This window comes from Dromaius novaehollandiae, chromosome 20, assembly GCF_036370855.1.
Source record: "Dromaius novaehollandiae isolate bDroNov1 chromosome 20, bDroNov1.hap1, whole genome shotgun sequence".
NCBI classification, from domain to species: Eukaryota; Metazoa; Chordata; class Aves; order Casuariiformes; family Dromaiidae; genus Dromaius; species Dromaius novaehollandiae.
This window is the reverse complement of record NC_088117.1, coordinates 2,324,593-2,348,405: the sequence shown is the minus strand read 5'-3', so window position 1 is coordinate 2,348,405 and position 23,813 is coordinate 2,324,593. Positions and strand designations below refer to the sequence as shown.

Here is a 23,813-nt window from a genome sequence, read left to right as displayed (position 1 = left end):
CCCAGGAGGCCCCGAACCCACCTCAACTCCCTCTTCCAGCCCCCTCATTGCCAGTCTGCTGCTCCCTCTGACGGTACGCAGGATGAAGAATGTCCACGCCGTGCTCCCTGCTGTAGCCACAGGCCGAGAACGGGGCCGTCGCTAGTCGTGCCTGGCCTCGCTCCCGTTTCGCATGCCTAGGCTGCACCCAGCAGACTGCCTAGTGTGGTGCATGCCGCAGCTGTGGGGCCACAGCTTTGCCCTCTTGCCAGACTGGTTTGGAGTTGGTCGGGAGGGCTGGCACCCGCACTGTAGCCCCACCAACCCTGCTGTTGCACTTGCGAGCTGGTGACTCCCCTTTGCGGCCCTGTGTCCTGGCAGTACCCACCACTATTCCCCCTCATTTGTACTGCGAGCACTCAGCAGCGTGCTGGGCCCCTGGCATCACTGTCTGTTTGGCCCTTTCTGGGTGCCCTTGCATCCCGCAGATGATGTCTCCTTTGTGTTCAGAGAGGTGGATACACAGGGCACAAGCATTTCTCTTAGCTGTCCCCTTGACAGCCTACCCAGCTGCTTTCTTCAGCCCTGCAACCTTGCAGCTAACTCAGGGCCATAGGAAAGGGGCACCAAGGACACCCAGTCTCCAGGCACTCCTTCCCAAAGCCAATCTATCCCATTTGACATAGTCCCCCTCTTGCCTGGGTCCCTGTCGCCACCTCCTTCACCTGAGAGGGGGACATAGCACCCTGCAGAAAGAGCCCAGGTCCCATTCCCTGGAAAGAGTTGTAGTCACTAGGCCAGATGCTCACAGGGCAGCAGTGGCAGTCCAATGCCCTCCTCCCTTACCATGATGCCTCCTCCTGTGGTTTTGGGCTCCAACCCAAATGGCACTGTCTGCAACCCCCCAGCCCAGGGCTCAAAATCACCAGCTCTATGGGGCTCCCAGTCAGTGTCCCTACCCTCCTGGGGCACCACTGGCTGTGCGGGGAGCTGCTGTCTCCCTCAGGAGCCTTCCTGTGCCTAAGCCCATCACCAGGTCTGGGGCATAATGTTTCGGGGGGCCCAAGTTTGCAAAGGAAAGCTCCCTGTGTCCCTGCAGGCTGGAGCTGTCTCAGACTGCACGGAGCAGTGTGATGTCGTACTGCAGCTCCCAAGCTTTGGGTTCACAGCACAGGCCTGCGACCTGCACCTTTAACATCTGCTGCATGGAGCACCACGCAAGAACAGATCTGGAGAGGAATGATGAAGCAGTTCCCAAAGGCAGAGGACTCAAAGCCAGCCCTGCTCTGACTGAGGAGAGTGAATCCAGGGTGTCCAACCAGCATGCCAACATCATTCCCAAAATGATGTGGTGGAGACACAAATAAACTCCTTCAGAGATCAGCCCCTGACTGCATGCAGCAGGGACATGCAGAGACGCATGGCCAGGGACACAGCTTTCTAGTTTGTTCTTGAGGCTGGAGGGATGCAATGGAGCAGGGGTAGGGGGCATGAAGGTGAAGAAACAGGACCAGGGACAAGGAGCCAGGGGCATTTGTCATCCTCCACCACTGAAGAGCCAGGCCAGGGTGCCAGGTCAGCTCAGAGTCCCGCTAACAGCTGCTCTGTTTTGCATGGAGCTATGACTGGAGCAGAGATGGAGCTGTTCCCAGCCAGTTCTCACCTCCCAGCTGTGGAGTATTTGCAAACCAAAGCAGCTCAGTGAGGACTGGAGCAAACATGTCCTGCCAGGTGACAGCAATCTCCTAGTGATGGCCTCAAACCCTCCAGCAGTGGAAGGCATTGGCAGCTCCTCCACAGCCCAAGCATCTTGGTGTGATGGGACCCCTCCCTTTCCAAAGGCTCCAACACCAACCCAGGAGAGGCTGTGTCTCTACTGGGAGCAGGATGTTCGGGGCCTGCAATGCTCAGTTTCACAGCACTGACATTTGCATTTACCACTCTGCTATTGCATTTCTCTGAGGCTCCCTGCTCCAGTGCTTGCTCCCAAGGGGAGTTCTGCTCGGGTAGGGAGGCAGGAGGTCTCCATGCCTGAGCCTGCAAGGGTGAGAGCAGGACCCTGGCCAGCCTGGGCCAGGGAAACATAAAGATGGAGGGGGGTGAGCTTTAGGACTCTATGGCCAATTTTTATCCCATCCTTGAAGACTTTAATTTCTTGAGTGGTTCCATGTAATTGAAGATCTGAGGATCTCCCCTGACTCCCACTGTGCCTGGGCTGCTCCCACTCAGAGCGAAGGGGAAGGGGTGAGTGAGGGGGCTTGTCCAGTGGCAGGATCCAGCCAGCTCAGCCCAGGTACACCAAGCCCAGTAGAGCACCTCACTGTGCCACCATCCCGGGAGCACTGGTGGGGCAGAAGGCTGGGGTATGGTGCTGCACTCACAGGAACTCATACCCTGGTGCCAGAGAGGCTGACAGCATCACACAGTCAGTGGTGGACCCATGGCACAAAACAGATGCCCTCAAAGATGCATCTGAGCCCATTCAAGAGAATAAGGAGAAAAAGGCTCACTGTTCAGACCTTGAAAAAAGCAGGGGTCCTGGAGGGGTCCCCCCCACAACTCGAGTCTTGGTGGTCACCAAAGGACTCTGGTGAGGGTGTAAATACAGAATGGAGCAGAGGTGCAGAGGGGTTACAGTCCCTGAACCACACCATGCTTCTGCTATCCCGCTGGGCACCCTCACCTCTGCCCAGTCCTGTCTGACTTGGGCATGCCAGGTAGCACTATTTCTGCAGTGCCTGCTCCTGTTGCCATAGGGTCCCCATTCTGAGCAGATCTCAGAGCACTGACTTTTTTATAACAAGTGACACCCTGTGGCAGAATTGTGAACGGGCATCGCACACAACATGGGTGCTGTACATGGCATGGGAGCTGGGCTCCGGCCACAGCCCTGGCAGCCAGTGCAGTGGACAGCCAAGTGCCAGGAGGGGAACATGAAATCACTGCTGGCTCCAAGGAGGCACACACTGAGGTCCCCTGCTGAGGCCTGAGGGCTAGCCAGCAATGCTTCAAGCTGGGATACTGTAAGAGCTCGTAAACCACATGGGAAAAGGAAGCAGAAAATGGACTCTGAGGAAGGACCACAAGAGCTGCACAGGCAACCCTCAGTCTTTCCAGCCCTACCTAAGAACTTTATGATCACCCCAGTGTGCCCCAGACCTCTCCGTGTGGTCTCTGATACAATCCAGAGCCTTCTGTTTAGGGTGTTGTCTTTGCAGCCCCCCATTTGGATTCAGGCAGGGAACGCAGTGCTGACAGCCCAGGTATGGAAACAGTGGTGGGGTTTAGGTACAGGCTATGTATGTGCATGCAAGCAGGGAGGTGGGAAGAATTTTAGACAGCACAACTAAAACCAGCATGAGCAGCAGAGATGGGGCCAGTCAGGAGCTCGCTTTGGGTGGGCCTCTCAGATCTGAGCAAAGCAAGTGACAGACAGATAAATCTCAGATGGAGCTGTGTCATGGCAAAAGCCTCCTTGCTACTGCTACTGGCCCCCTAATGACTGTGTTGTCCTCACTCTTAACTGTCCAGCTACCCCAGCACCCAAATTTCTCATGCAAATGACAAACAGAGCAAACAGAGTAGAGTAACTGGCAAGCCACATCACTTCGTTCTCCTGCACCAGGCAGCAGGGCTTACCGCAGGCTAACGTGAGGCTTGCAAACAAATAGGACTGACACATGCAGCACAGCTGGGCCAACAGAGACTTGTTTAATAGACATGAAGTTTTTGGGTATCAGACATACTCTCCAAAGTATCTCTGCTTTGCTGTGTTGTGCCAGGCTCCCCTTGTACCCTGCCTGATGGGACACTTGGCTGAGGTGTCCCTGCTGTGGAGTGGCACGCATGGAGAAGCCAGGCATCAGCAAGTCCTGGGCCAGGCTCCAGGGGACATCTGTGATGGCTGGACAAGATTTCAGAGTTGTCAAAGGGATAAATAGGCAGGATGAAGGGGCAGATATATCCTCATCCCACCCTCTGTTGCACCCCAAATCCTGGCAGGATAGGCAACGAGCTCTGTACAAGCTGAGTCCCCTTACGAGTTGCTGGGACCCGGGAACAGCCCCTCTGCGACTCTCCACATGTGGACTCAGGGCATGGTTGGGGCTGAGCTGCTTTCAAGGGGCGGCTAGTCCTCAAAAAGGGCCCAGGCAGCGCCCTAGGAGCTTGACTGCCTGCAGCATGCTGGGCACAGGAAGCCCTGGCTCCATCTGCTGAGCTATGCAGAGCTTCTGCCTGCCCTGCCAGTCCGTGTGCCCCCAGGCAGCACCATCCTCCCACTGCCCACAGCAGCCCCAGCCTGCCAAGAGCCTGCTCAGCTCTCAAAGTCAGCTGTCACCCCACAGCAAAGGCATCGCCGGCAGCAGCCACTTCGGGGGAACGGTGCCTGGGGCACTGGGTCTTGGCACAGTCCTGACGGCTGCTGGGTGACCACCTTCTCTTTGCATGACCCTTTGGTGGCCAAGTCGGGCTCGGGCCTGCCAGCCACCCAGGGATGCTCCTTGTCGGCCTTAATGGCAAGGAAAGTGGCCAGGTCCAGGTCAAGCATTGCCACTCCGCCACGTGGTGTGGGTGTGTTTTGGCGGCATTGCGGGCAGGGGATCCAGCGCTGTTCATTGGCGATGGCGTCAAGGCGTTTGAGGCAGGCCTGGCAGAAGGTATGGCCACAGTACAGCCGGCGTGGCAGTCGGCTGCACAGGTCGTAGGAGGAGTAGCAGATGATGCAGTCAATCCTGTGGCTACCTCGGCTCAGGGTACAGGAGTGGGCTTCGGTGCCTGGCCCTGTGTCCTCTGCACAGGCATTGCCACCAGCCTGGGACATGCTGGAGAGGGGAAGGTGAGAGATGTCCATCAGCCCTGCAGCTGGGGAGGGCATCTGGACATGGAGAAGGCCAGAGGGATGGTTGCCACCCCTGAGAGGACCAGGATGCATCAGAGATGTGGGAGAGAGACACCAGCACTGCGTGCCAGGTTCCTGGGGCTGTCTGGGCAAGTCCCCTGCCCAGCACATCCCTGCCTGCTCCATATTGGGCCCTGCCTGTGAAAGCAGGACCCTGCTGCTACAGTGGGTCCTAGAGTCTCCCCTGCAGCCATGGGAGGATGCATTTTCCCCCCCGTGCCACTCAGCATCCCTGCTGGGAGCTCTGCCAAATGCCCCTTCCTGCTCCAGGCAGTAAATGCAGATGAGTAGCTACTGGCTGGATCTTGGCCACCTGCCTGGAGGCCTGTGTGGGCCCTGGGTCCATGAGAACCCCTCTGTAGGAGGGAACGGGTCAGCCGTCTGGGCTGGGGAACAGCTCCTGGGGGCTAAGCTGTGCCACATCTCTACTCCTCCCCCACCCAGGCTGCCCCAAGCCACCCCCCAGCAGCAGGGGGACAGCCACACAAGCTGGTGGAAATGAACTGAGGGGTCCAGCCTCATGTGAAGGGGGGGCCTGGTAGCCGCCAGCATCTTTCAGGCCCTCTCCCATAGCCCACCAGGACCCAGCTCCCTCTATACCCATGATCTCAAGCATTTTGGTGTGTGCAGGCATCACCTCCTCCCCAATACCCCATCCCCACCTGTCCTGAGGTGCTCTTCTCCCTCCAGGGCCTCAGGTGAGGTGGCAGAAGGGCTGCACTGTCCCAGGGCTGTGGCGGTCCCACAAAGAGCATCAGGGGCCTGAGCTGTGAGCAGCTCCCCGGCCAGGTCCAGGTGTCTGCTCGTGGCTCTGGCAGCGGGAAGAGGCTCACCTTTCAGGGACAAGTGTGCTATTGGATCTGCCACTGGGAAGCCAAGCCTGTGCGATTGGGTTACAAGCATCCAGATAACAAAGCCCTCCGAAATCTAACCCCTCCCTCCCTTACTGCTGCCTTGGGAGTGTTTACTGCATTAACCAGCAGAAGAAACCCTCTGCATGAGGCTGAGGAGCCCTGGGCTACACCCACATGCAGAAAGGTCTTGGAAATCAGCTGTACTTGAACAGCAGCAGCCCAGTCCTCCACATCCTCCAGCCACTTGCCAGCAGCAGGGCACATCCAGGAAGATGCTGGCCAGCGGTGATTTCCCGCGACTTGCCACCAAAGCTGCTCCTGGGCACACACGGCTAACACCTTTCCAGGTGGTCAAGGCTTCTGGGGAGGGGGTGCAACTGGAGGGTGATGGGTAGAGCGGGGGGCCCAGACTAGGGAGACTGGGCAAGCAGCAGGGGAGATGTGGAGGGCCTGGTGCTGGGGCAGGTGCTGGCACAGGTGCAGGGACACTGAGACTCCAGCCTTGCCTGGCATGTGGGTCCAAGCTGGCAGTGCCCATGTGTGGGGCAGTGCAGCAGGATAGGCTCTGTCCGGTGTCTGCAGGTGACCACTGTGACTGGTGCCAGCAAGCTGCCAGGGGTGAGTAGGTTGTGGAGGGGAGATGAACTGGGCAGATGTGGGAAGTCTGGATGGAAGGACTGGGGCACTTCAGAGATGTCCCAGCTCCCCTGTGCCTTTCATAAGCTTGCTTATCACAGGAGCTGAGGGACACAAGCTTTACACTAGCAGAAGTGGCTTGGAGGGTGCCTGATGCCTGTGGTCAGTGTGCGGGCTGGGAGCAGGGGCAGAGTGGGATTGGGGGAGACCAGTAGCTCACCTTCCCTGGAAAAGCCACCAAACACATCACTGGGACCTGCCCTTGCCCTTCCAGCAGAGGCTACAGGCTCTCATGTTGAGTACGTGGAGTCCAGGCTTTCCACGCGGCTGTTAGCACCCCACTTTGCTGTCTCAGGCTGCATCCTGCTCAGTCCTGTGCTTTCCTCTTCGGGTTGGCCCCAGAGCATCCTTGGTCTCCTCCACCCTGGAGCAACACTAGTATGGGGCATATGGGAGAGAAGGTTGCCAAGCAACCCTTGGTCCTCAGCTCTGGGTGATGATGGGATGATGTTGATCACTAGGCATGGCTGGGGAAGGACCCGGCACCCCCTCAACCAGGCCTTCAAGGTTTATGCTTATGCATGACCCAGGGGAGGTGCCAGCAATGCCAAGCTCTGTCCCTGCGGCTGCCAGCCCCCCTTGCACAGCCTTCGGTCCAGCAGGGAATCGCACCCTCTGCAAGGAGGGTGGTCAGCAGGAGTAGCAGGGAAGACTAAAAAGGGGATGTGCGGAGGCAGCCCCTGAACCCAGCCTGACTCAGGATCCTGGGCAAAAAAAGCACATCATGGAGCGAGGGCAGGGCTGCCAGGCCTGGGACACCCAGCAGCATTTCTGCTTGGGAGCAGGAGAGGGCAGCAGCCCCTGCTCCAGGCACGAGCAGGCCGTGAAGCAGGCAGAGAGCCAGGCAGTGCTCTCCTTTGCTGCCTGCTTGCCAAACATTTAGGCCACCCTTGGGCCACATTTCCAGCACTCCTTGGCAGCAAGAAATAGGTTTTTTGAATTGGAGACCGAGCCTCACAGAGTCACTGTACTCGGGGAACTGGGGCTTTGTGGAAAGACTTGACTCTCCCACTCAGTGCTCAGGAGCAAGGCAGCAGACCTGGCAGCACAGCAGCGTCCAGGTCACAAGCTTTCCTCAGGCTGCCCAGATGCTCCCAAGCTCCCCCCACACTGCCAGAGAGCCCAGCATGGGGCTGGGAAGTGCCTGTCCTCCCTGGGTGTGCAGGGCGCTGGCACCTCCTGAGCAATGCAGCCATGTCCCATTCCCCCCTTGGCACCGCGATGCCCTGACACTGCCCCGGCCAGTCCCATAGCTTGCCATCCCACACGTGTGCCCTCTTCCTGCCCCGCAGCAGCTCAACAGCCATCGCTCCTGTGACACAGGCTTTTCACCACCTCTGGGCGTGAGGCAGAGCTCTGCTGGCCCAGGCTGCGAGCACTGGGTGGGCTCCTGATGCATGTGTCCACCCAGGATGGCACCCTGTGGCAGGGCTTTGCGCTCCCCTCACCCAGCTGGCCACGGTCCAGGGGCTGAAGGGCAGCAAGTCTGGAGAAGGTCTGTGCTGGGGACCTCGGGCGGCCAGTTTCCACTGAATCAGCTGACGGCTTGTGCCCCGGCTGAAGCAGGAACCAGCTGAGTGGGATTCCTGCTGTGCCCTGACATCCGAGGGCAAGGCCAAGCTGGGATCCGTGCTTCCCAGCTTGCTCTGTGGAGTTAATGAATGTTTAAGACCAGTCCCCCCCCCCGCCACTTCTCCCTGCCAACAGCCATTTGGCATGTTGCCACGCTTGCCTGCACACAGCTGCACACTCACACATGTACGTTGTCGAGACGCAGTTGGTGGACTGTGCAAACAGAAAGGCATGTGCACCTGCATGCAGAAAGCCATGCACATGCATACACTGCCATCTTGCCCTTGATGTGTGCCCAGAGACTGGCACATAGGTGCACATGAAGCCACACAGCCGCACGCGCGCACACACACACACACACACACACACGCACACAGAGCTGGAAGGATTCACCCCTTCTTCCAGCTCATGGTGGTGCCTCCCCAGCCGCCCGGCTGCCCATTGCTCCCAGCCTGGTAAATGGGCAGCTTGGAAAGGCTCATTCGGCCCAGCAGCAGCGATTTCCCATGCATGCTTGGGGGATGTGAGTGGCAGCAGGTTCCACGCCAGCAGACAGGGGAGAGCTGGGCACCCCGACAGGCACCGCTCCAGCTCCTCCCTGGTCACAGCGTGCTCCATCCAAAGTCTGTGTGCCCAGGGATGCCCTGCATGTCCCAAAGCTGGTGAGAAGTCACCCTCCCTTCAAAAGAGTTGCAGTGCCAATGCCAGCCTGGCCTGACTCACCTGCCCCAGGGTGCCTGGCAGGCAGACATCGGTCTCCTTTGGCCACAGGAAATCAGGCCCAGGGGAGAGGGATGGTCTCGGCTGTGCACACACCCAGATATACACATGGCCCTGCCCAGGGACAGCGATCACTTCCCTGTGGCTGGCCATCCTCATAGAAACACCCCCCCCCCCAAAAAAAAAAAAAAATACACAGACATCTCTCTGCCCTCTCACCCCATCCCAGTGCTTGCCAAGGCCCCTGCCCCACACATACACATTCAGCCCACTGTGTCCCTGGCCCAGAGGGGTGGCAGGGCCTCTGCAATGCCCGGGTGCTGCGTCCCACCCAGGGCTCAGACATCCAGGCAGCTTTAGCCGCATCTGCCTATTGCACATGTGCCATACGGGGCTCTCCCGCACCGGCCCACCCCCTCGCAGGGCCAGGAGCCTGCAGACACACTCTGTCCCTTGGAGGCTGGTTGCTGCGGCTGTGCACAGCACACAAGGGCCTTGGCCTCCCCAGAGCTACAGGTGTGGGGGAGCCCTTGGGTGACAAGGCACTGGACTACACATCTGCTAAGCCATGCAGGATGGCACCAAGGGGCACGCTGCCTGAAACCAGCCTTCAGCCCTGGCTTTGCTCCCTGTGCCCTGCTGCAGGGTGTACCTGAGAAACCCCCCAAATCTGGGTACAGTGGAGGGTATATCTGGAAACAGCAGCTACAAGCACTGGTGGGAAAAGGGGGAAGGGCCTGTCAAAGCCAGACACTTCCCTATCCTCTTCCCAAGGTCTAGCTTAAACCCAGCCCCAAGAGCTGCAGAGACCTTGAACACAGCGGGACAAGGAGCAGGTGCCATCAGGAGAGTGCAAAGGTCTGGGCCGGATGGGCCAGGCTCTCCTTGGGCTATGCATCACCGCCCGTACTTAATGCACGTAGGCGATACCAGTCACCCAGCACAAACCTCCATGTGCCCAAGCCTCGGTGAACACAAACCATACCCAGGGAGCACCCACAGGACCTGGATGCACGCACTCAGCAAGCTGCACACTGTGCAGACAGGTGCCCGCCACTGTCCATGTCACCCAAAGCCCTGCACATCCATGCCGAGGCCTGGGCCCTCCGTGTGGGTGGCAGTATTCAGCCCTCTGGCACTCTGGTCTCTGCCCACCACTATTCCTCTCCACCTTTTCTGCTGGCTTCAGCTTAATTATTGCCCAGGTGACTGGCGGGGAGTGCTCTGCCCGGCCTCTTCTAGCTTGTTTGCCATCACCCCAAGGTTAAGCAGAGCGAAGGGCAGTGGTGACACGTACCGTGCTGCCAGCGGACACTGTGTCCTGCCAGCACTTTGCCTGGGCGAGGCTACCACATCCTCTCTTCCTTCAGCCACATCATGGGGGCAGAGCAGAGCCGCCCGACCCTCCCCAGTGAAGCAGAACCTGCCAGCCTGAGGGCTCTGCTGAAAGTGCCACGCATGATGCTCTTCTGCTTTGGGCCAGCCCCTGGGAACCACATTTGCCCACGCAGAGCTTGCTGGACCTTAGGGATGCCAAGCCACCTCTGTGGGCAGCGCATTTCAGCCAAGCACCCATGGTGGCTGTGACACCACCTCCCTGCCCAGAGGAGCTCAGCCAGCCTGTGGGTGGGCTCTGCGGCAGGGAAAGCCTGGCATCAAGGACAGGGCAGCGGGGAAAGCAAACAAGGGGTGGATCTCCCTGGTTTCCATGTTAGCACTGACAGCAGTCCAGACAGGCTGAACAAGAGCTCCTTGTGCTGGGATGGGCTGTGCCCCTGCCAACATCTTCCTGCAAGCAGCACCACCCCTCCACCACCCACAGGCACAGGCTCTGCTGGCAAGTGGGGGGGGTCTGGGCAGAGGGGCTAGACTGGCAGGGCCATGTCATGCACCTCTGCCAAACCCTCACCACCCAGAAGCACTGCAAAGGGCAAAGCAGAGCCGCAGGGCTCCCAGGGGGTGGTGGGCTCCTAGGTGGGTCTCAGCAAGCTTGGGCAGTGCCTCAGAGACCTCCCCCCCAGCACCCAGCTGACCCTGCCAGGAACCTACCCGTTCCTCAGCCCCTTGCAAAGTTGAGCTTTCTCTTTCCAAGGGACGGACATCCAACCTGGCACAGGTTGGCCTAGCACCAGCCAGTATCTCCAGGCAAGCAGTGGTGATGTTGGAAATGCCTTGGCGATGGGGGCAGTGGGAGGCAAGCTAGCAGCAGGGGCAATGGGCAGCTGCAAGATTAACAGCTCAGCAGGCCATTTCTGCTGCTGCAGTCAGCAGTGAAGCAGTTAAGTGTCCTGCCCCCTGGTTTTGGGAGGAGGAGAAGGCTGTGTGCCATCCTGCACTGTCCTGACACAGCCCTGGGTCCCCCAGCCCCACTTGGGGCCTGGCACAGCCTAACTGAAGAAGCAAGAAGTAACATAAGGAACCCGGAAAAAACAGGGTGGAGGGAAGAGGCGTACCTTGGCAGGGGAGGAGATGTCTGTAATTTTATTTGCAGTGCACTGAAGTCATCTGCTAACACACACATTCTTTCCAAGCCCCTGTCCTGACCGCCAGCCTGGAGACAGAGGCAGTTCCTGCAGCAGACGCATTTGCTTGCGCAGACTATTACCTGGCAGTACAGCCAGCCAGCCGTGGGACGCGCTGCTCCACAAGGACAACAGCATGCTTGTTCCAGGTCTGGTGTGCCAGCTTCAGCTGAAAATGAAGTCAGAGGCTGCCCCAGCAAGCTGCAAAGAGGATAGTGGGCTCCACACTTGCCTTTCTCCTCTTCCAGTTGTTGTAGAAAGTTCACACTGGGAACCCACTTTGGGAACTGCTTGAAGCGGGATGCCCCAGTACTACCCCACTTCTGATGCTGGGTGCCTGGACGGTGCTGGGGCCAAGCCGAACCGGGCTCAGAGCCCAAACACAGATGAGGGTGGGGGGATGTGCTGCCACGGGGCACTCCACCAAGCCTGGTGAGCCCAGGAGGAGGAAATGAGGCAGGCCAGTGGTTTCCTAGCACCCGGACTTTAGACACCTGAACCTGTGCTGTCAGGCACTGCCCTGGAGCAGTGCCCAGCACTCTGCCACACTTTGTCTGCCTGTCCTTCCTGTCTCCTTCCCTCCGTCCCGTGGGCAGTGTGGCGAAGAGAAGCGGTATCCACTCAGACCTGCTTGGCACAGGGCTTTACGGCACCCCTGTGATGTTGCATGGAGGTGACCCCTTGGCTCTGAGGAGGTGGGGATCTCTGTCCCAGCCTGGGGGGCACAGTCTGAGCTCCAGAAAGTCCCAGGCATGGCCTGATTGTTTGCCCCCACTCTGAGACAGCAACGCTGCCTGCCTTCCCCACCAACTTCTGCCACGTGCTAATTGTTGCCATCATCCAGATTTGCCTCCCGGTGTGCATACAAAGCCTGGGCCTTCTTCAGAGTTGTAGGTTTCCCTGCAAGGCTGGATTGGCAGCCATGGCCAAGGATGGCAGGTTCACAGGCTCAAACTGCCCCAGCCCCAATTTAAGCCTTTCTTGGTGGGCATCTGCATTGGCACACACCATCCTCAGGACACTCCAGACCTCAGTGGGGCAGGGGGGAGACTTTTGTTTCTACCCAGCCACACCACATTGGGCTCTCAGGACGTTGTAGGTGCCTGTCACCGATGTATCTGGCTGCATTGCGCTCAAGGGTGACAACCAACAGTGGAGTCAAATTAGTGCTACCTCCAAGCTGCCAGCTCTGGTGGGTAACGGGGGCAGCTCTGCTGCCACCTCCCAGCCCAGCCCACCAGGAAGTCCAGGCTGGGCAGCCAGGTCCCATCGGGGCTGCCCGGCACCGACCCGAGGTTGGCACACCCAGAGCTCGCAGTGAGGGTCTTTAGGAGACGACACAGCAGCACTTTCTGCAGCAGGGGCAATACTTAGAGCAGCAGTTTCCCCCATTCACCTGGTGCTCACGGCCCTTGGATGGCTTGTCCAGACTGACTGTGTAGAAGGAGTCAGGGGATGTCCCATTGGGCATCTTCAGGCTGGCATAGGGGTTATACGGCCGAGACCAAGACTTCTCGGTGGAAATGGTCTGACTATTCCAGCTGGCCATGCCGGCATGGTTCGCCTGCTCCTCCAAGCTGTATGTGGGCACGGTGGCAGGGTTGGCAATCACGGTGGGTGAAGAGGGCTCATCCTGCAGGTATCGAGTGATGAAGCTCTGCTGAAACTGAGCCCGTGGGATGTCCACAGTGGCATAGGGATTCTCGAGGGTGACACCACGATCCATGTCCCCTGCTCCTCCCAGCTCCTCGTCAGCACACACGTCCCAGCTGGCAGCGGCAGAGCACGCAGGTTGCCTCTCACCTCCCACCACCTACAAAAGAAAGACCGCTTTAACCCAGGACACAGGGGGATCTGCCAGCTCCAAAGTGCCGTAGGGCATCAGTGCCAAGGGCTGTTCCCATGGCACTAGGGAAAGGACCCCCAGTTTGGGACCAGGGTACAGAACTTAGTTCACCCCTCCCTGCCAGTCCCATGAGCCCCCAACGCACGACTGTCCATTTCAGATGGGTGGTCTGAGAGCAGAGATGGCAGAGCAGGGCGGGAGGAGGCAGAGGACACTGGGGCAGGGTGCTGGGATGAAGGAGGGGGTCCTGGGTGGGTAGGTGGGGTGCAAATAGGGCAGTGGGGTGGGGTAAGAGATTTTGGGGGGAGGCCGATTTCTGAGAAAGGAGAGGCAGGTGCCGGGGAGAGGTGGGGGAGGAAGGGGCTGGGGGCGAAGGGCAAGCAGAGGCAGGGGCAATGGAGGGACAGGGCAGGGGCGAGCAGGCAGAAGGGAAGGCGGACGGCAGGCAAAGGGGAGAAGGAGAACGGGAGCAGGGGGAGAGGGGGGAAGCGAGGCGAGCTGGGACGGGACCGGGACGGGGCAGGCAAAGCGGCAGAGAAGGGGAGCGAGACAGGCAGCGAGGGGTCCCGGGCAGGCAGGGAAGGGCCCGAGCAGAGGGAGCAGCCGGGCCGACCCCGGCACTCACCGAGCCGCGCTCCGGCCGGCCGCGGGCGGCAGCTCTGCCCGCGGGCTGCGCTTCCTCCGCCGCACGGCCCGCCCCGGGCGGGGCCGCCCCGCCGCGCACCCGCGCCGCGCCCCGGCCCCGGCCCCGGCCCCCGCACGGGCACGGGCATGGGCACGGGCACCGGTACCGGTACCGGCACCGGCACAGACACCGGCCCCGGCCCCCGCATGGGCACGGGCATGGGCACGGACACCGGTACCGGCACCGGCACGGACACCGGCCCCGGCCCCCGCACGGGCACGGGCACGGGCACCGGTACCAGCACGGGCACCGGCACAGACACTGGCACCAGCACCGGCACTGGCATGGACCCCGGCATGGACACCCGCACCAGCACTGGGCACTGGCATGGGCACCAGCACTGGCACTGGCGTGGACACTGCCAATGGCATCAGCGCCGGCCCTGACACCAGCACGGACACTGACAGCGGCACTGGCGCAGACACCGGCAGCAGCACCAGCATGAGCACTAGCCCTGACACCAGCATAGGCGCAGGCACCAGCACTGGCACTGGGCACTGGCATGGCCGTGGGCACAGGCATGGGCACTGGCATTAACACCAGCACTGGTACTGGACACCGACATGGACACCAGCACAAACACCAGCATGGGCATGGGCACAGGCAATGGCATGGGCACCAGCATGGACAGTGGCCCAGACACCAGTATGAGCATGGACACCGGCACCAGGCATGGACACCAGGACTAGCATGGGCACAGGCACTGGCATGGGGCATGGGCACTGACACTAGCACCGGACACTGTCACCATGCACCAGCACCAAACTGTCATGCACACTGGCACCAGCATAGAAAGTGGCACCGGCACTGGGCACCAGGCACCTGCACTGGGCGCTTGGTATCCACCCCACACTCCAGCACCGAGTACAGTGCTCCAGCACCAGGCACCACACGCTGGAATGGGTCACCACGCACTGGCTGCACACTGGCTCCAGTACTGGCACTGCACACCTTGCACCAACACTGGGCACCGCGAGCCAGGCACTGTGCACCAGCACAGCGCACCAGCACCAGGCACCAGCACTGCTCCCCAGGCACCAGCACTGCACTCTGGCATTGGGCACTGGCATTGCAACTGGCACCATACGCCACACACTGCACCTGCATCGGACAGGGGACCCTGGGAACCTCGGGCCAGGAAGCACGGACTGGGTGCCCAGAGCTGCAAATGGGACACTATGGACCAGGCAGAGCGCACCGGGAGCTGGGCACCAAGATCTGCTCATGCCCTACCCAGAGCCGTGCACCAGGCACTGCACACCAGGAGCTGGGGACCGAGAACCGGGCCCTGGATACCTGCACCCTCCACATCCTCTGCCAGCCCTCAGTGTCCCCTGCTGCCTTGTATAAAGTGCCTGCCTGGGCCCACAGAACAAATCCTTTTTGAGGCAGGCTTGGGTGGTTTAGCCTATGGATTGCCAGGGCCCAGGCTGTGCCTACCCCTAGGACATGCTTGAAGGGTGAACTACACTGGGCTGGATGAACAGTGAGGGACACAACTGGAGCAAGGGCAAGGGAGAAGGATGCTGGCACAGATGCCAATCCGCAGGACAAGACATTCTGTAGAAGCCGCTAATTTTTAGCACCTTCCACCTAAGACCCAGGCAGGAGAAACCCTGTGTGAGCTCCCCCCTGGCCAGTTCTGCTCTAGGGTAAGGCTTTTCAGAAGGTGCCAATTTGAAACTCAGCCCAGAGGCCAAAGTGCCTTCTGCAGTCCTGCTGCCTTGGAGCCCTGACCCTGCCACACTCCCACAGCCACAAAGCTGGCTTCCCTGCTCCCAGCATCACTGGCCAGCAGGCATCTGGGGCTTCTCTGGCATTTGCCTTGCTCTGTACCCTGCCAGTACCTGCTGGGACCATGGAGAGGCTCTGGAGCAGTGTGAGCCCTGCCTGGCTGCTTGCTTCCGCTCTACCCCCTGCCAGGGCAGCAGAAAGGGGCTTGGGCAGGGCAGTACTGCCCAGCAAGGTCTCCAGCCTCCTTGCTTCACTCCAGCAAGAAAAATGCTAGAACTGATGGAGCTGGGCTCCAGAACCGGCATGGGGACACTGCCCCAAACACCAGAAGCTATGGAGGGTGTTCCCAGCCTGCTGCAGCTACCTCTGGCATCAGCTCTGCAAGGGGCAGTTCCTCTGGGGTACCATGATCCTGCCACCCCGCAGCAAGGGTGGGGCTTTTCTGCTGGGCAGAGTCACTTTTGGGGAGAGAGACCCAGCATGGAGCTGAGCTCTTGAGTCAAACCCCAGCGGCAGTGCAGCATCTCCATGCCCTCCCGTCTGCTGCAACAGCGCAACTCCCACTAGCCTGGCCCTCGGGGGAAACCGCGTATGAATTTTGCTGGCATCTGCTCCAGCATGACCCTGGCACACCTGCCCAATGGCTCCAGTTGTGGCTGCCACCTTTCCCGGATGCAGTGGGAAGGCCCAGCAGCTTGTGATACTCCTGAAGGGAATGTGGGAGGTGGTGAGGCAGTGGGAAAGCCCCCCACACAGGTCCAAGGTGGGGTTGTGGAAAGAAAGGGGGACTGTCTAGCTGGTACCCAACAGCAACAGCTCCTGCAAGCCCCAAACTGTGAGCAAAGCCAGAGGGCAAATGGCAGAGCCCCACATAACCAGCCCCTCCACCCCAAACATCTCCACGTGCTTGCACAGCTACCCCTGGCTCAGCCCCTACACTGGCGGTATGGGGCAGGAGGAAAGGGCCATCTGCAGATGGAGGTAGCTCAGAGCAAGAGCTGAGTCCTGGCAGGGGGCCCGGCCTGCCAGCTGTGGGCACCCCATGGGGAAGGAAGCATGGGAGCACAGCCAGGCCCACAAGCAGAGCTGGCACCCTCCTTCCAGGGGGTCTGGGTCCCCACACCGGCCAGTGCTGCTGGGTCCTGGGGAAGCTGAAGGGAAAGCAGGAAGGTGCAGGGAGATGCTGCTGGCCAGGCCTGGAGAAACAAGGCTTGGCACAAGTCACAGGGATGTGGCACTACCATGGGCAGGAGCCTTTGCTGCTCTGTCCTGCCCCAACTCCCTGCCATGGGCAGCGCACCCCTGCATTCCCTATGTTCCTCAGCGGGTCTTGAACTACGTTTCCCACAGCACTTTGCAAAGGGAAATGCCTCATTGCACGGGTTATTGCATAAGAAAACTACATTTCCCAGAGCCCTTTGCCAGAGGAAAAATTACACAAACGAGGAGAGCGGCCAACCTCTCACTGCAACGAGGAGCGGGGGTTGCACAGCCCGGCCGGACCGCCGCTCACAGCAGTGCCCTCCGGTGCCCCTGCCCATCAGGTGATGCCAGGTGAGTGCGAGTGGGGACAGCGGGCTGGAGGGCTGTGCCATTGGCACCCACAAAGCCATCTGGAGAGCTGGGCAGCGGGGAGAACCCCTGGGCTGGCAGAGAGGTGGCCGGGCTCCGGGGGTTCCCGAGGGACTTGCTGCCTGCCTGCAGGGCACTGAGACCTAGGGCTGCAAGGCAGAGCGATGGCACGATGCTCCTGAGCTTCCTGCCTGGGTGGCATGGTCCTCTTTGGGGAGTTTCTGCAGCAGAAAAATTCCTCCGGAGGGTGACATTATCCTGCCTGGCCGTGCCAGCGCAGATGCTGGTGGGTGCTGGGCTGGCTAGGCACCCACGGTATCCTCCGAAAGCTCCCCGCTGCCAGCACCTTGCATGCAAATCCCAGTATCCCCTGCCTACCGTCCTAGGCTGATTCTGCAGCTGATCCCTGTGTCTTATGCAAGCCTTGCTGGGCTTGCAGGTCCCAAAATGTGGTTAGCACTGTAAAGCAGCTAAGCGACCTCTTTGGAGGCTGAAGGAAGGGAAGAAGGAGCCCTGGGAACTTTTTTGGAGAAGCTATGGAGAAGGTGGAAGGTTAAACCCCTCTCTAGTTCTAGCCCCATGTAGCTGGCAGCTCTGTGCCTCAGTTTCCCATCTGGCTGGGGACGGAGAGCAGGTGCGCAGTAGAGCATGCACTCTCCGTAACCAGCACAGCAGCCAGCTCTTGGGTTTTCCACAACCCAAGACTGGCTTTGCTCAGCCCCTGAGGGGAAAAGCCTGCTGCTCCTCCTGGCAAGGGAGACTAGTCCGGGGAAGGCTGTCTTTAAGCCTCCGTGGCTTTAATTTCTCATGCACTGCCAGCAAAGATGTGGCTCCCAGCAGGTCTCCTGGGGGAGAGCAACTGATAGCCCCTGTCCCTTTCCCATGTCTTGCTGCTGCCAGGCTTTCCCATGCTGAGCTGTCTCCCCAAAGCAGGACTGATATTTTTTCCTATGTGAGCTTACAGGAAGAGTCCGCATCCTCCCCTTGCCCAGCATCTGTGGTCTGCTGGTGTGGACGTGCAGCTGGTGGCTGTGTCGGCAGTGCCGCCGTGTCCTGCCCACCTCTTCCCTGTTGTTGGCCCTGGACCAACACTCCCACGTAGCTCGGGAGGGGTTGTAGCTCCCTCCTGCCTGCTTGAGAGCAGGTACATGTCACTTCTCACACGGAGGATGTCGCTGTTGTCACTCTTCAGCTCAGTAGCTTCTTTTCCTTCCAGAGCAGCCCCAGTGCCTCAGGAGCACTGGCTCGTTTTGGCTTTCTGCTCCAGATTTCTGTGTTGTAGCCCTGTTTGCAAGAGGCTCTGCTTGCACGTAGCAGAAGCTCTAAAGCTGCACCCTAGACACGTCTCAGAACAGCATGCCCTGGTCTGGGCAGCCAGCCTGCACCTCTGAGGTGCTTGAGGGCTGCTCAGCACTCCCCTCCCACCTCAGCTGCTTGGCAGGGCTATGGACCTTGCCAAGGAGGGTCTTTGTACAGCCTGTTCAATCAGGGTAATAGCCTTAATGTGAAGAGCCTCTGTCCCACTGTCTGCCAGCCAACATCCCTTTGTGGTGTCTTGCAGCAGCAACACGAAGCGCTGGGGAACCAGCTGCTGGCAGGCAGAAAACAAAGGGGTCCTGGCTTTGAGTCCAGCCCTTGCTCTCACAGGCGCCTTCTGCATAATCTGATTCATCAAAGTACCTGGTGCCAGCTCTAAAGCAGCTGGGCTTTTTGCAGTCTTGTCTCAGGAGGGCCATTCCAGCCCATGCTGCTCTCATGGTCCACAGCTGCTTTCTTTCCAGCCTAAATTTACTGGTGGCCAATTTGTTCTTGTGCCAACAATATCTTGAATAACTCTTCTTCCTGCTGGATAGTGCTGCTGTGTATTTCTAGGCCTGCAGTTGGCTAGGCTGAACCTGCCGAGTTCTCCCCATCTCCCCACAGGACAGATTGCTGTTCCCTTCCAGGCTCCCCTTCCAGGTTTGTGTATCCGTTTTGCACATGGGTGCCCTGGACACATGAACATTTCCCGTGTGAACCTTTTGCAACCAATTTCTCTTCTCCCATTGCTGGAAGTGCCTCCCCTGGCCCTGGGGTCTTTGTTGTCCCAGGCATGCCCTGTTCAGCTAGTCCATGGAGTGTCCCTCGTCGATCGTTTCTGACGGTAGAGGTCCCAGTGTGACATTTCTGTGGCTCGTCCACACTAGCCTGAGGTCACAGATATGCAAAATATCAAGGGTATGCCTGGCATGTCTTGCCTGCCAGGTTTGAGCCGGTAACCTTGGTCTTTAAGAAAAAAGGAGAGGCAACCTCAGGGGAAGCAGAGGCAAGTGAAGCTTGAAGGTACCCTTGCAAGACGGGGGTGGGCTGGGGAACAATGCTGGGGAGGCTGCAGGATTTCTGTCCTGGGGAAGGACCAGCTTGACCCAGCTCTTCCCTTGCTTCTGCTGCTAACCCCATCCTGGTCTCCAGTAGGACGAGCCCTGGAGCATTTAGGGCATACAAACGATCCTTAAGGGGAAAGGGATTTTGTGGTTGCAGAAGCCGGGCTCTACATGAGATGTCCATGATGCTCAGAGGCCGAGCGCGTGGCTGGGAGCGTGGCCAGCCTGCAGCAGAAGCAGCAGCCTACGCTCTCCCAGGAAGGAAGGGCTGCACTTCGCTCTTCCTGCCCTGCTGGGCTGGCAGCGCCCCTCACCTTGCTCTCGTACACGCCCGTGGGGTTGGGAGGGGGGACGCTGTCTTTGGGAAGCCCAGGGGCTGGAACCCTGCACACGCCCTGGGAGGAATCCAGCCAAGATGATGTGTTCATACCCGTGTTCAGTCCCCTCCTTGCCCTTAGGCTTTCCTTAGCCTGAAACCAAATCCGATGACGTTAAACCTCTTCCTTCCACAGTTGCCTTGAAAGACCCCAAGGCTATGCAGAGAGGGGGCAGGAACTTCTTAAGACTCTCCCATGCCTCCTGAGCTACCAACAACTGCGAGCCTGAAGACCTTCCCAAAAGCATCCTTTTGCTTTGCCTGGGTTGTACCAACACCAAAATCCACATGTGCTCTTGTGCACCAGATGTGTCCACAACAGTAATGTACTTCTGCCAGCTCTAGTATGAAACCAGTCCTAGAACAAGGTCCAAAATAGCATGCTGGCATTTAAAACATCACCAGTGATTTAAAGACATATTAATGTGTCCTGAAGATCCCAACCTGGTGGCTCCAGAGCCTATTGAATTCAAAGTCATAACAGTGCCCCCCTGCTTTGAAGCTGCCTGGTTACCAGCCCTGCAAGTTTCTAGGCCTGCTTCAGCATCAGGGAGCTTCAACCCTCTTCTTCCACATCTTAGATAAATTCCCCAGCAGTGAGGCTGGTAGGAGGGCACTGACCTTGCATGGAAATGGGGCTGGAGACACCAGGAAGAGCTGGGCTTTCCAGCAGTGCTTGCAGGCCTGGCGCTCCAAGCCAATGCATTTTGTATTAGACACTTGGAGGATGAAGAACTCCCTGTAAGGATGTTGGGAGCAAACACGGAGGCCTCCACTCCCTGTGAAGCACCCTTGCTCCCAGGCAGCAGAGTGCCTGCAAGCCCCTGGGCCTGGGAGGTGCCCTGAAGCGGATGGGCTGGGGGCAGAGCAGCTTGCTGAGAGCTGAGCCCATGAATTCCCTCCTGCTGCAGCTCCTGCAGTTGAAGATCGCAGGCCCTTCTGGATATAGCCCCTGCTTCTCCAACTTCCAGTGCTGCCAAGTTCAAACTGCTGGTGAAATATCTGCCTCCAGGCACCTGTGCCAGGTTCTTCTTGTTTTCAGTGCAGGTGATTAGGGAAGACTGTGGACCCCTGAGTTTGTCTCTGTCACAGTCAGACAGCTTGATGCAGTGCTTGTGTTTGCCACCACGTGACACTTGTCATCTTTTACGAGGCCTGGGAATTGCCAGCCACCAGCTCTTCCTCCTGCCAGCTGTCCTGCTTCATGCCAGTTCGGGCCATGTCTTTGTTCTGTCCCCAGCTTTTGAACATTAACGCTGCCCTCTGGGGTGCTTGTGCGCACACCCTTACTGGGCACTGGCATCAAAGGTGTACCTTGCCTACCTTCACATCCATGCAGTCAGTAAAGTATCCAGTGTGCTCTGCTCCTTTTGGTCCTCCTTGAGGCTTCCTTGGTGTCTCAGAATGAAAGCTGGTGGTTTCAAACTCTTTCTCTGCCATCCCCAGGCCTTTAGGAGGTATCTGTAGCAAAATGAAGCCGGGCAGCTGGACCAGCACTGCTCCCCAGTACTCTCTCTGATCCCTTGGAGGGATCACCTACAAGGATTTTACTCCTAGCCACTTTCTTTATTTTCCTCATTTCTGCACCCTTCTCATGCATAAAGTTAGGGTTTACTGCATGCGGTACATGTTGTGTGTGTTTTCCTCCCTTCCCTGAGGATATCCAGTGTTACCAAGTGACTCCTCAACTGAGGTCCTGTGCAGTCCCTGGAGGTGTTTGTGTCCTTGTGGGTACTTTGAATGGGCTCCTGGCTCCAGCTCTGCTTGGGGTGATTTCCGTGGAAGCAGGGGCTCTGCCTTGCGCTGGAATGTCTGGACAGTCCATGGGAGAAGTTACAGCTGGGTTTTCTTTCTCCTGGCAGATGATGAGAACATGGAAGAGGAAGAGATGAAGGCTCCTGCTGCTGAGATGGCTGAGCCATCTGGCATGCCCGGGGACCCCAGGGACACCCTCTCCCAGGCTTCTGGGGACAGAGCAGAGTGGCAATGGCAGGCCCTCACTGGCCCCAGGGATCTCAGGGAAGGTGCGGAGAGCCCTGCTCCCAAAAGTTCCCTACCCAAGGTCCCTGCAGCAGAGAGAACCTATAAACGCGAATGCGGGAAGGGCTTTGTGCAGAGCTCTGACCTGATAAGACACCTGCGAATCCACACTGGTGAGCGCCCCTACGAATGTCCCACTTGCAGGAAGGACTTTGGCAACAGCTCCATGCTGCTGAAGCACCACCGCATGCACACCGACGAGCACCCCTACAAGTGCACCGAGCGTGGCAAGGCCTTCATCCTCAGCTCCTACCTGATCCAGCACCAGCATGTGCACAGCCAGGAGAAGCCCCACAAATGCCCCAGCCGTGGGCGCTGCTTTGGGCTGAGCACAGAGCTGGTGCAGCATCAGCGAGCCCACGCAGGTGAGAAACCCTACAAGTGCAGTGAGTGCTGCAAGGCCTTTGCCCAGAGCTCCGACCTCATCTGCCACCAGTGCACACACACTGGTGAGCGCCCCTACAAATGCCCTGCCTGCGAGAAAGGCTTCAGCGACAGCTCGACCCCCATCAAGCACCAGTGCACACACACCGGCAAGTGCCCATGCGTGTGCCCGGCTTGCAGGAAGGGCTTCAGCGAGAGCTCAACCCTCATCAAGCACGAACGCACGCACATGGGCGAGCACCCCTATGCATGCACCGCTTGCGGGAAAAGCTTCAGCCTCAGCTCCACTCTCCTCAAGCATCAGCGCACGCACACTGGTGAGCACCCATAGCAGTGCTCCCTGTGCGGCAAGACCTTCGGCCTCAGCGCCAACCTGCCACAGCACCGGCAGACACATGCTGATGAGCAGCCGTTTGCCTGCACCCAGTGCGGGAAACACTTGACTCAGAGCTCCAACCTGCTGCAACACCAGTGCACCCACACTGGCGAGCGGCCCTACCAGTGCTCCCAGCGCGGCCGCCACTTCAGCCTCTGCTCCAACCTGCTGCAGCATCAGCGGACGCATGTGGGCGAGCGCCCCTATGCCTGCGCCTGATGTGGGACGCACTTCAGGGACAGCTGAAGTGGGGCACTTTGCAAATGTGGACTTGTGTAAACAGTGCTGGGAAGGGGGAGACCCACAAGAGAGGGAGATGGGAGGCAAAAAACCACCATGGAGTGGGAAAGGAGGTGGTAGCTGGTGTGAGCTGGAGGGGCAAATGGAGGCCACGCAGCAAACGCAAGCCAAGGGGAGTGAGGCAGCCTTGTGTAAAGCTGGGTTAGGTACAGACCCTTTTCCTCGCTGCGAAAATCCATGTCCATGAGCAGCAGAGCCGTCAGAGGGAGGTGTGATGGTTGGAGCGATGGGAGTGTGGAAGCACTGCACAGGTGCCGTGGCAGGAGCCGGGAGGGATGCTGTCCAACACGTGTGCAGGGGGGGCACCTGGTACCCGGGGTGCGAGAGGGCTCACTGACAGCAGCGGCTCTTCCTTCGCTCCCCTCTCAGCACCCTCGCCACAGAGCATGTGGTTTCTGTGCACAATGTTTCTGTGAGCTTTAATGGAGAGGTGTCACAGCACGCAGCCAGTAAACACACTTTGTAGGGTTAACATGACAGAACTGGTTGCCCTGTCTTTTCTTTCTGTGCCCTGGGGTAGTGTTTCTGTCCCTCGCTACCTGCAGAGTATCTTAGGCATCTTTCGGCCTTGCATCTGCACAGCTGTCTGGCCCTGGATGCTAATGGCCATCCCTCTGTCCCCCAGGACAGATGTCACAGCCATCACCAGGCCTTAGGGAGGGAGCCAGTGCTCCCCACCAGGATTCCCACAGGCAGGAAAGGCAGCTCAGAGCCCCCCTCTCCTGGCTGGTGGCTGAGGACAGGCAGCAGTATCTGCAGGAAGGTGCTCAGGCCACATCTCTGAAAGGCCTCCACTAAGTCCCTTGGATGGAAGTAGACAGGTCCTTCAAATGCAGGGCTGTTCCCCAGGAGGGAAGTTCTGATGTGAAAGCCTTCATCTGCCCTCTTAGGCGT

At 59.0% G+C, this 23,813-nt stretch overlaps 3 protein-coding genes across 3 annotated transcripts; 1 reads left to right on the top strand and 2 right to left on the bottom strand.

The window, feature by feature from the left end:
• Positions 1 to 3,686: 3,686 nt before the first annotated feature.
• RNF224 (ring finger protein 224) lies at positions 3,687 to 5,800 on the bottom strand. The gene is made up of 2 exons (XM_026106248.2): positions 5,542 to 5,800; positions 3,687 to 4,802 (listed from the first exon to the last, which is right to left on the bottom strand). Exon 2 carries the CDS (start codon positions 4,799 to 4,801, stop codon positions 4,295 to 4,297), a length of 507 nt encoding a protein of 168 aa, XP_025962033.2. The 5' UTR covers position 4,802; positions 5,542 to 5,800; the 3' UTR covers positions 3,687 to 4,294.
• A 5,384-nt stretch (positions 5,801 to 11,184) lies between these two features.
• On the bottom strand, positions 11,185 to 13,789 carry CYSRT1 (cysteine rich tail 1). Its single transcript, XM_026106217.2, has 2 exons — positions 13,715 to 13,789; positions 11,185 to 13,056 (listed from the first exon to the last, which is right to left on the bottom strand). The coding sequence occupies exon 2, from the start codon at positions 12,967 to 12,969 to the stop codon at positions 12,571 to 12,573; it is 399 nt and encodes a 132-aa protein (XP_025962002.2). The 5' UTR covers positions 12,970 to 13,056; positions 13,715 to 13,789; the 3' UTR covers positions 11,185 to 12,570.
• Positions 13,790 to 16,620: 2,831 nt separating this feature from the next.
• On the top strand, positions 16,621 to 23,401 carry LOC112986754 (zinc finger protein 239-like). Its single transcript, XM_026106190.2, is given in 2 exon segments — positions 16,621 to 17,062; positions 21,682 to 23,401. Coding segments are annotated over 2 exon segments (1,164 nt in total). The 5' UTR covers positions 16,621 to 17,055; the 3' UTR covers positions 22,839 to 23,401.
• Positions 23,402 to 23,813: the final 412 nt, after the last annotated feature.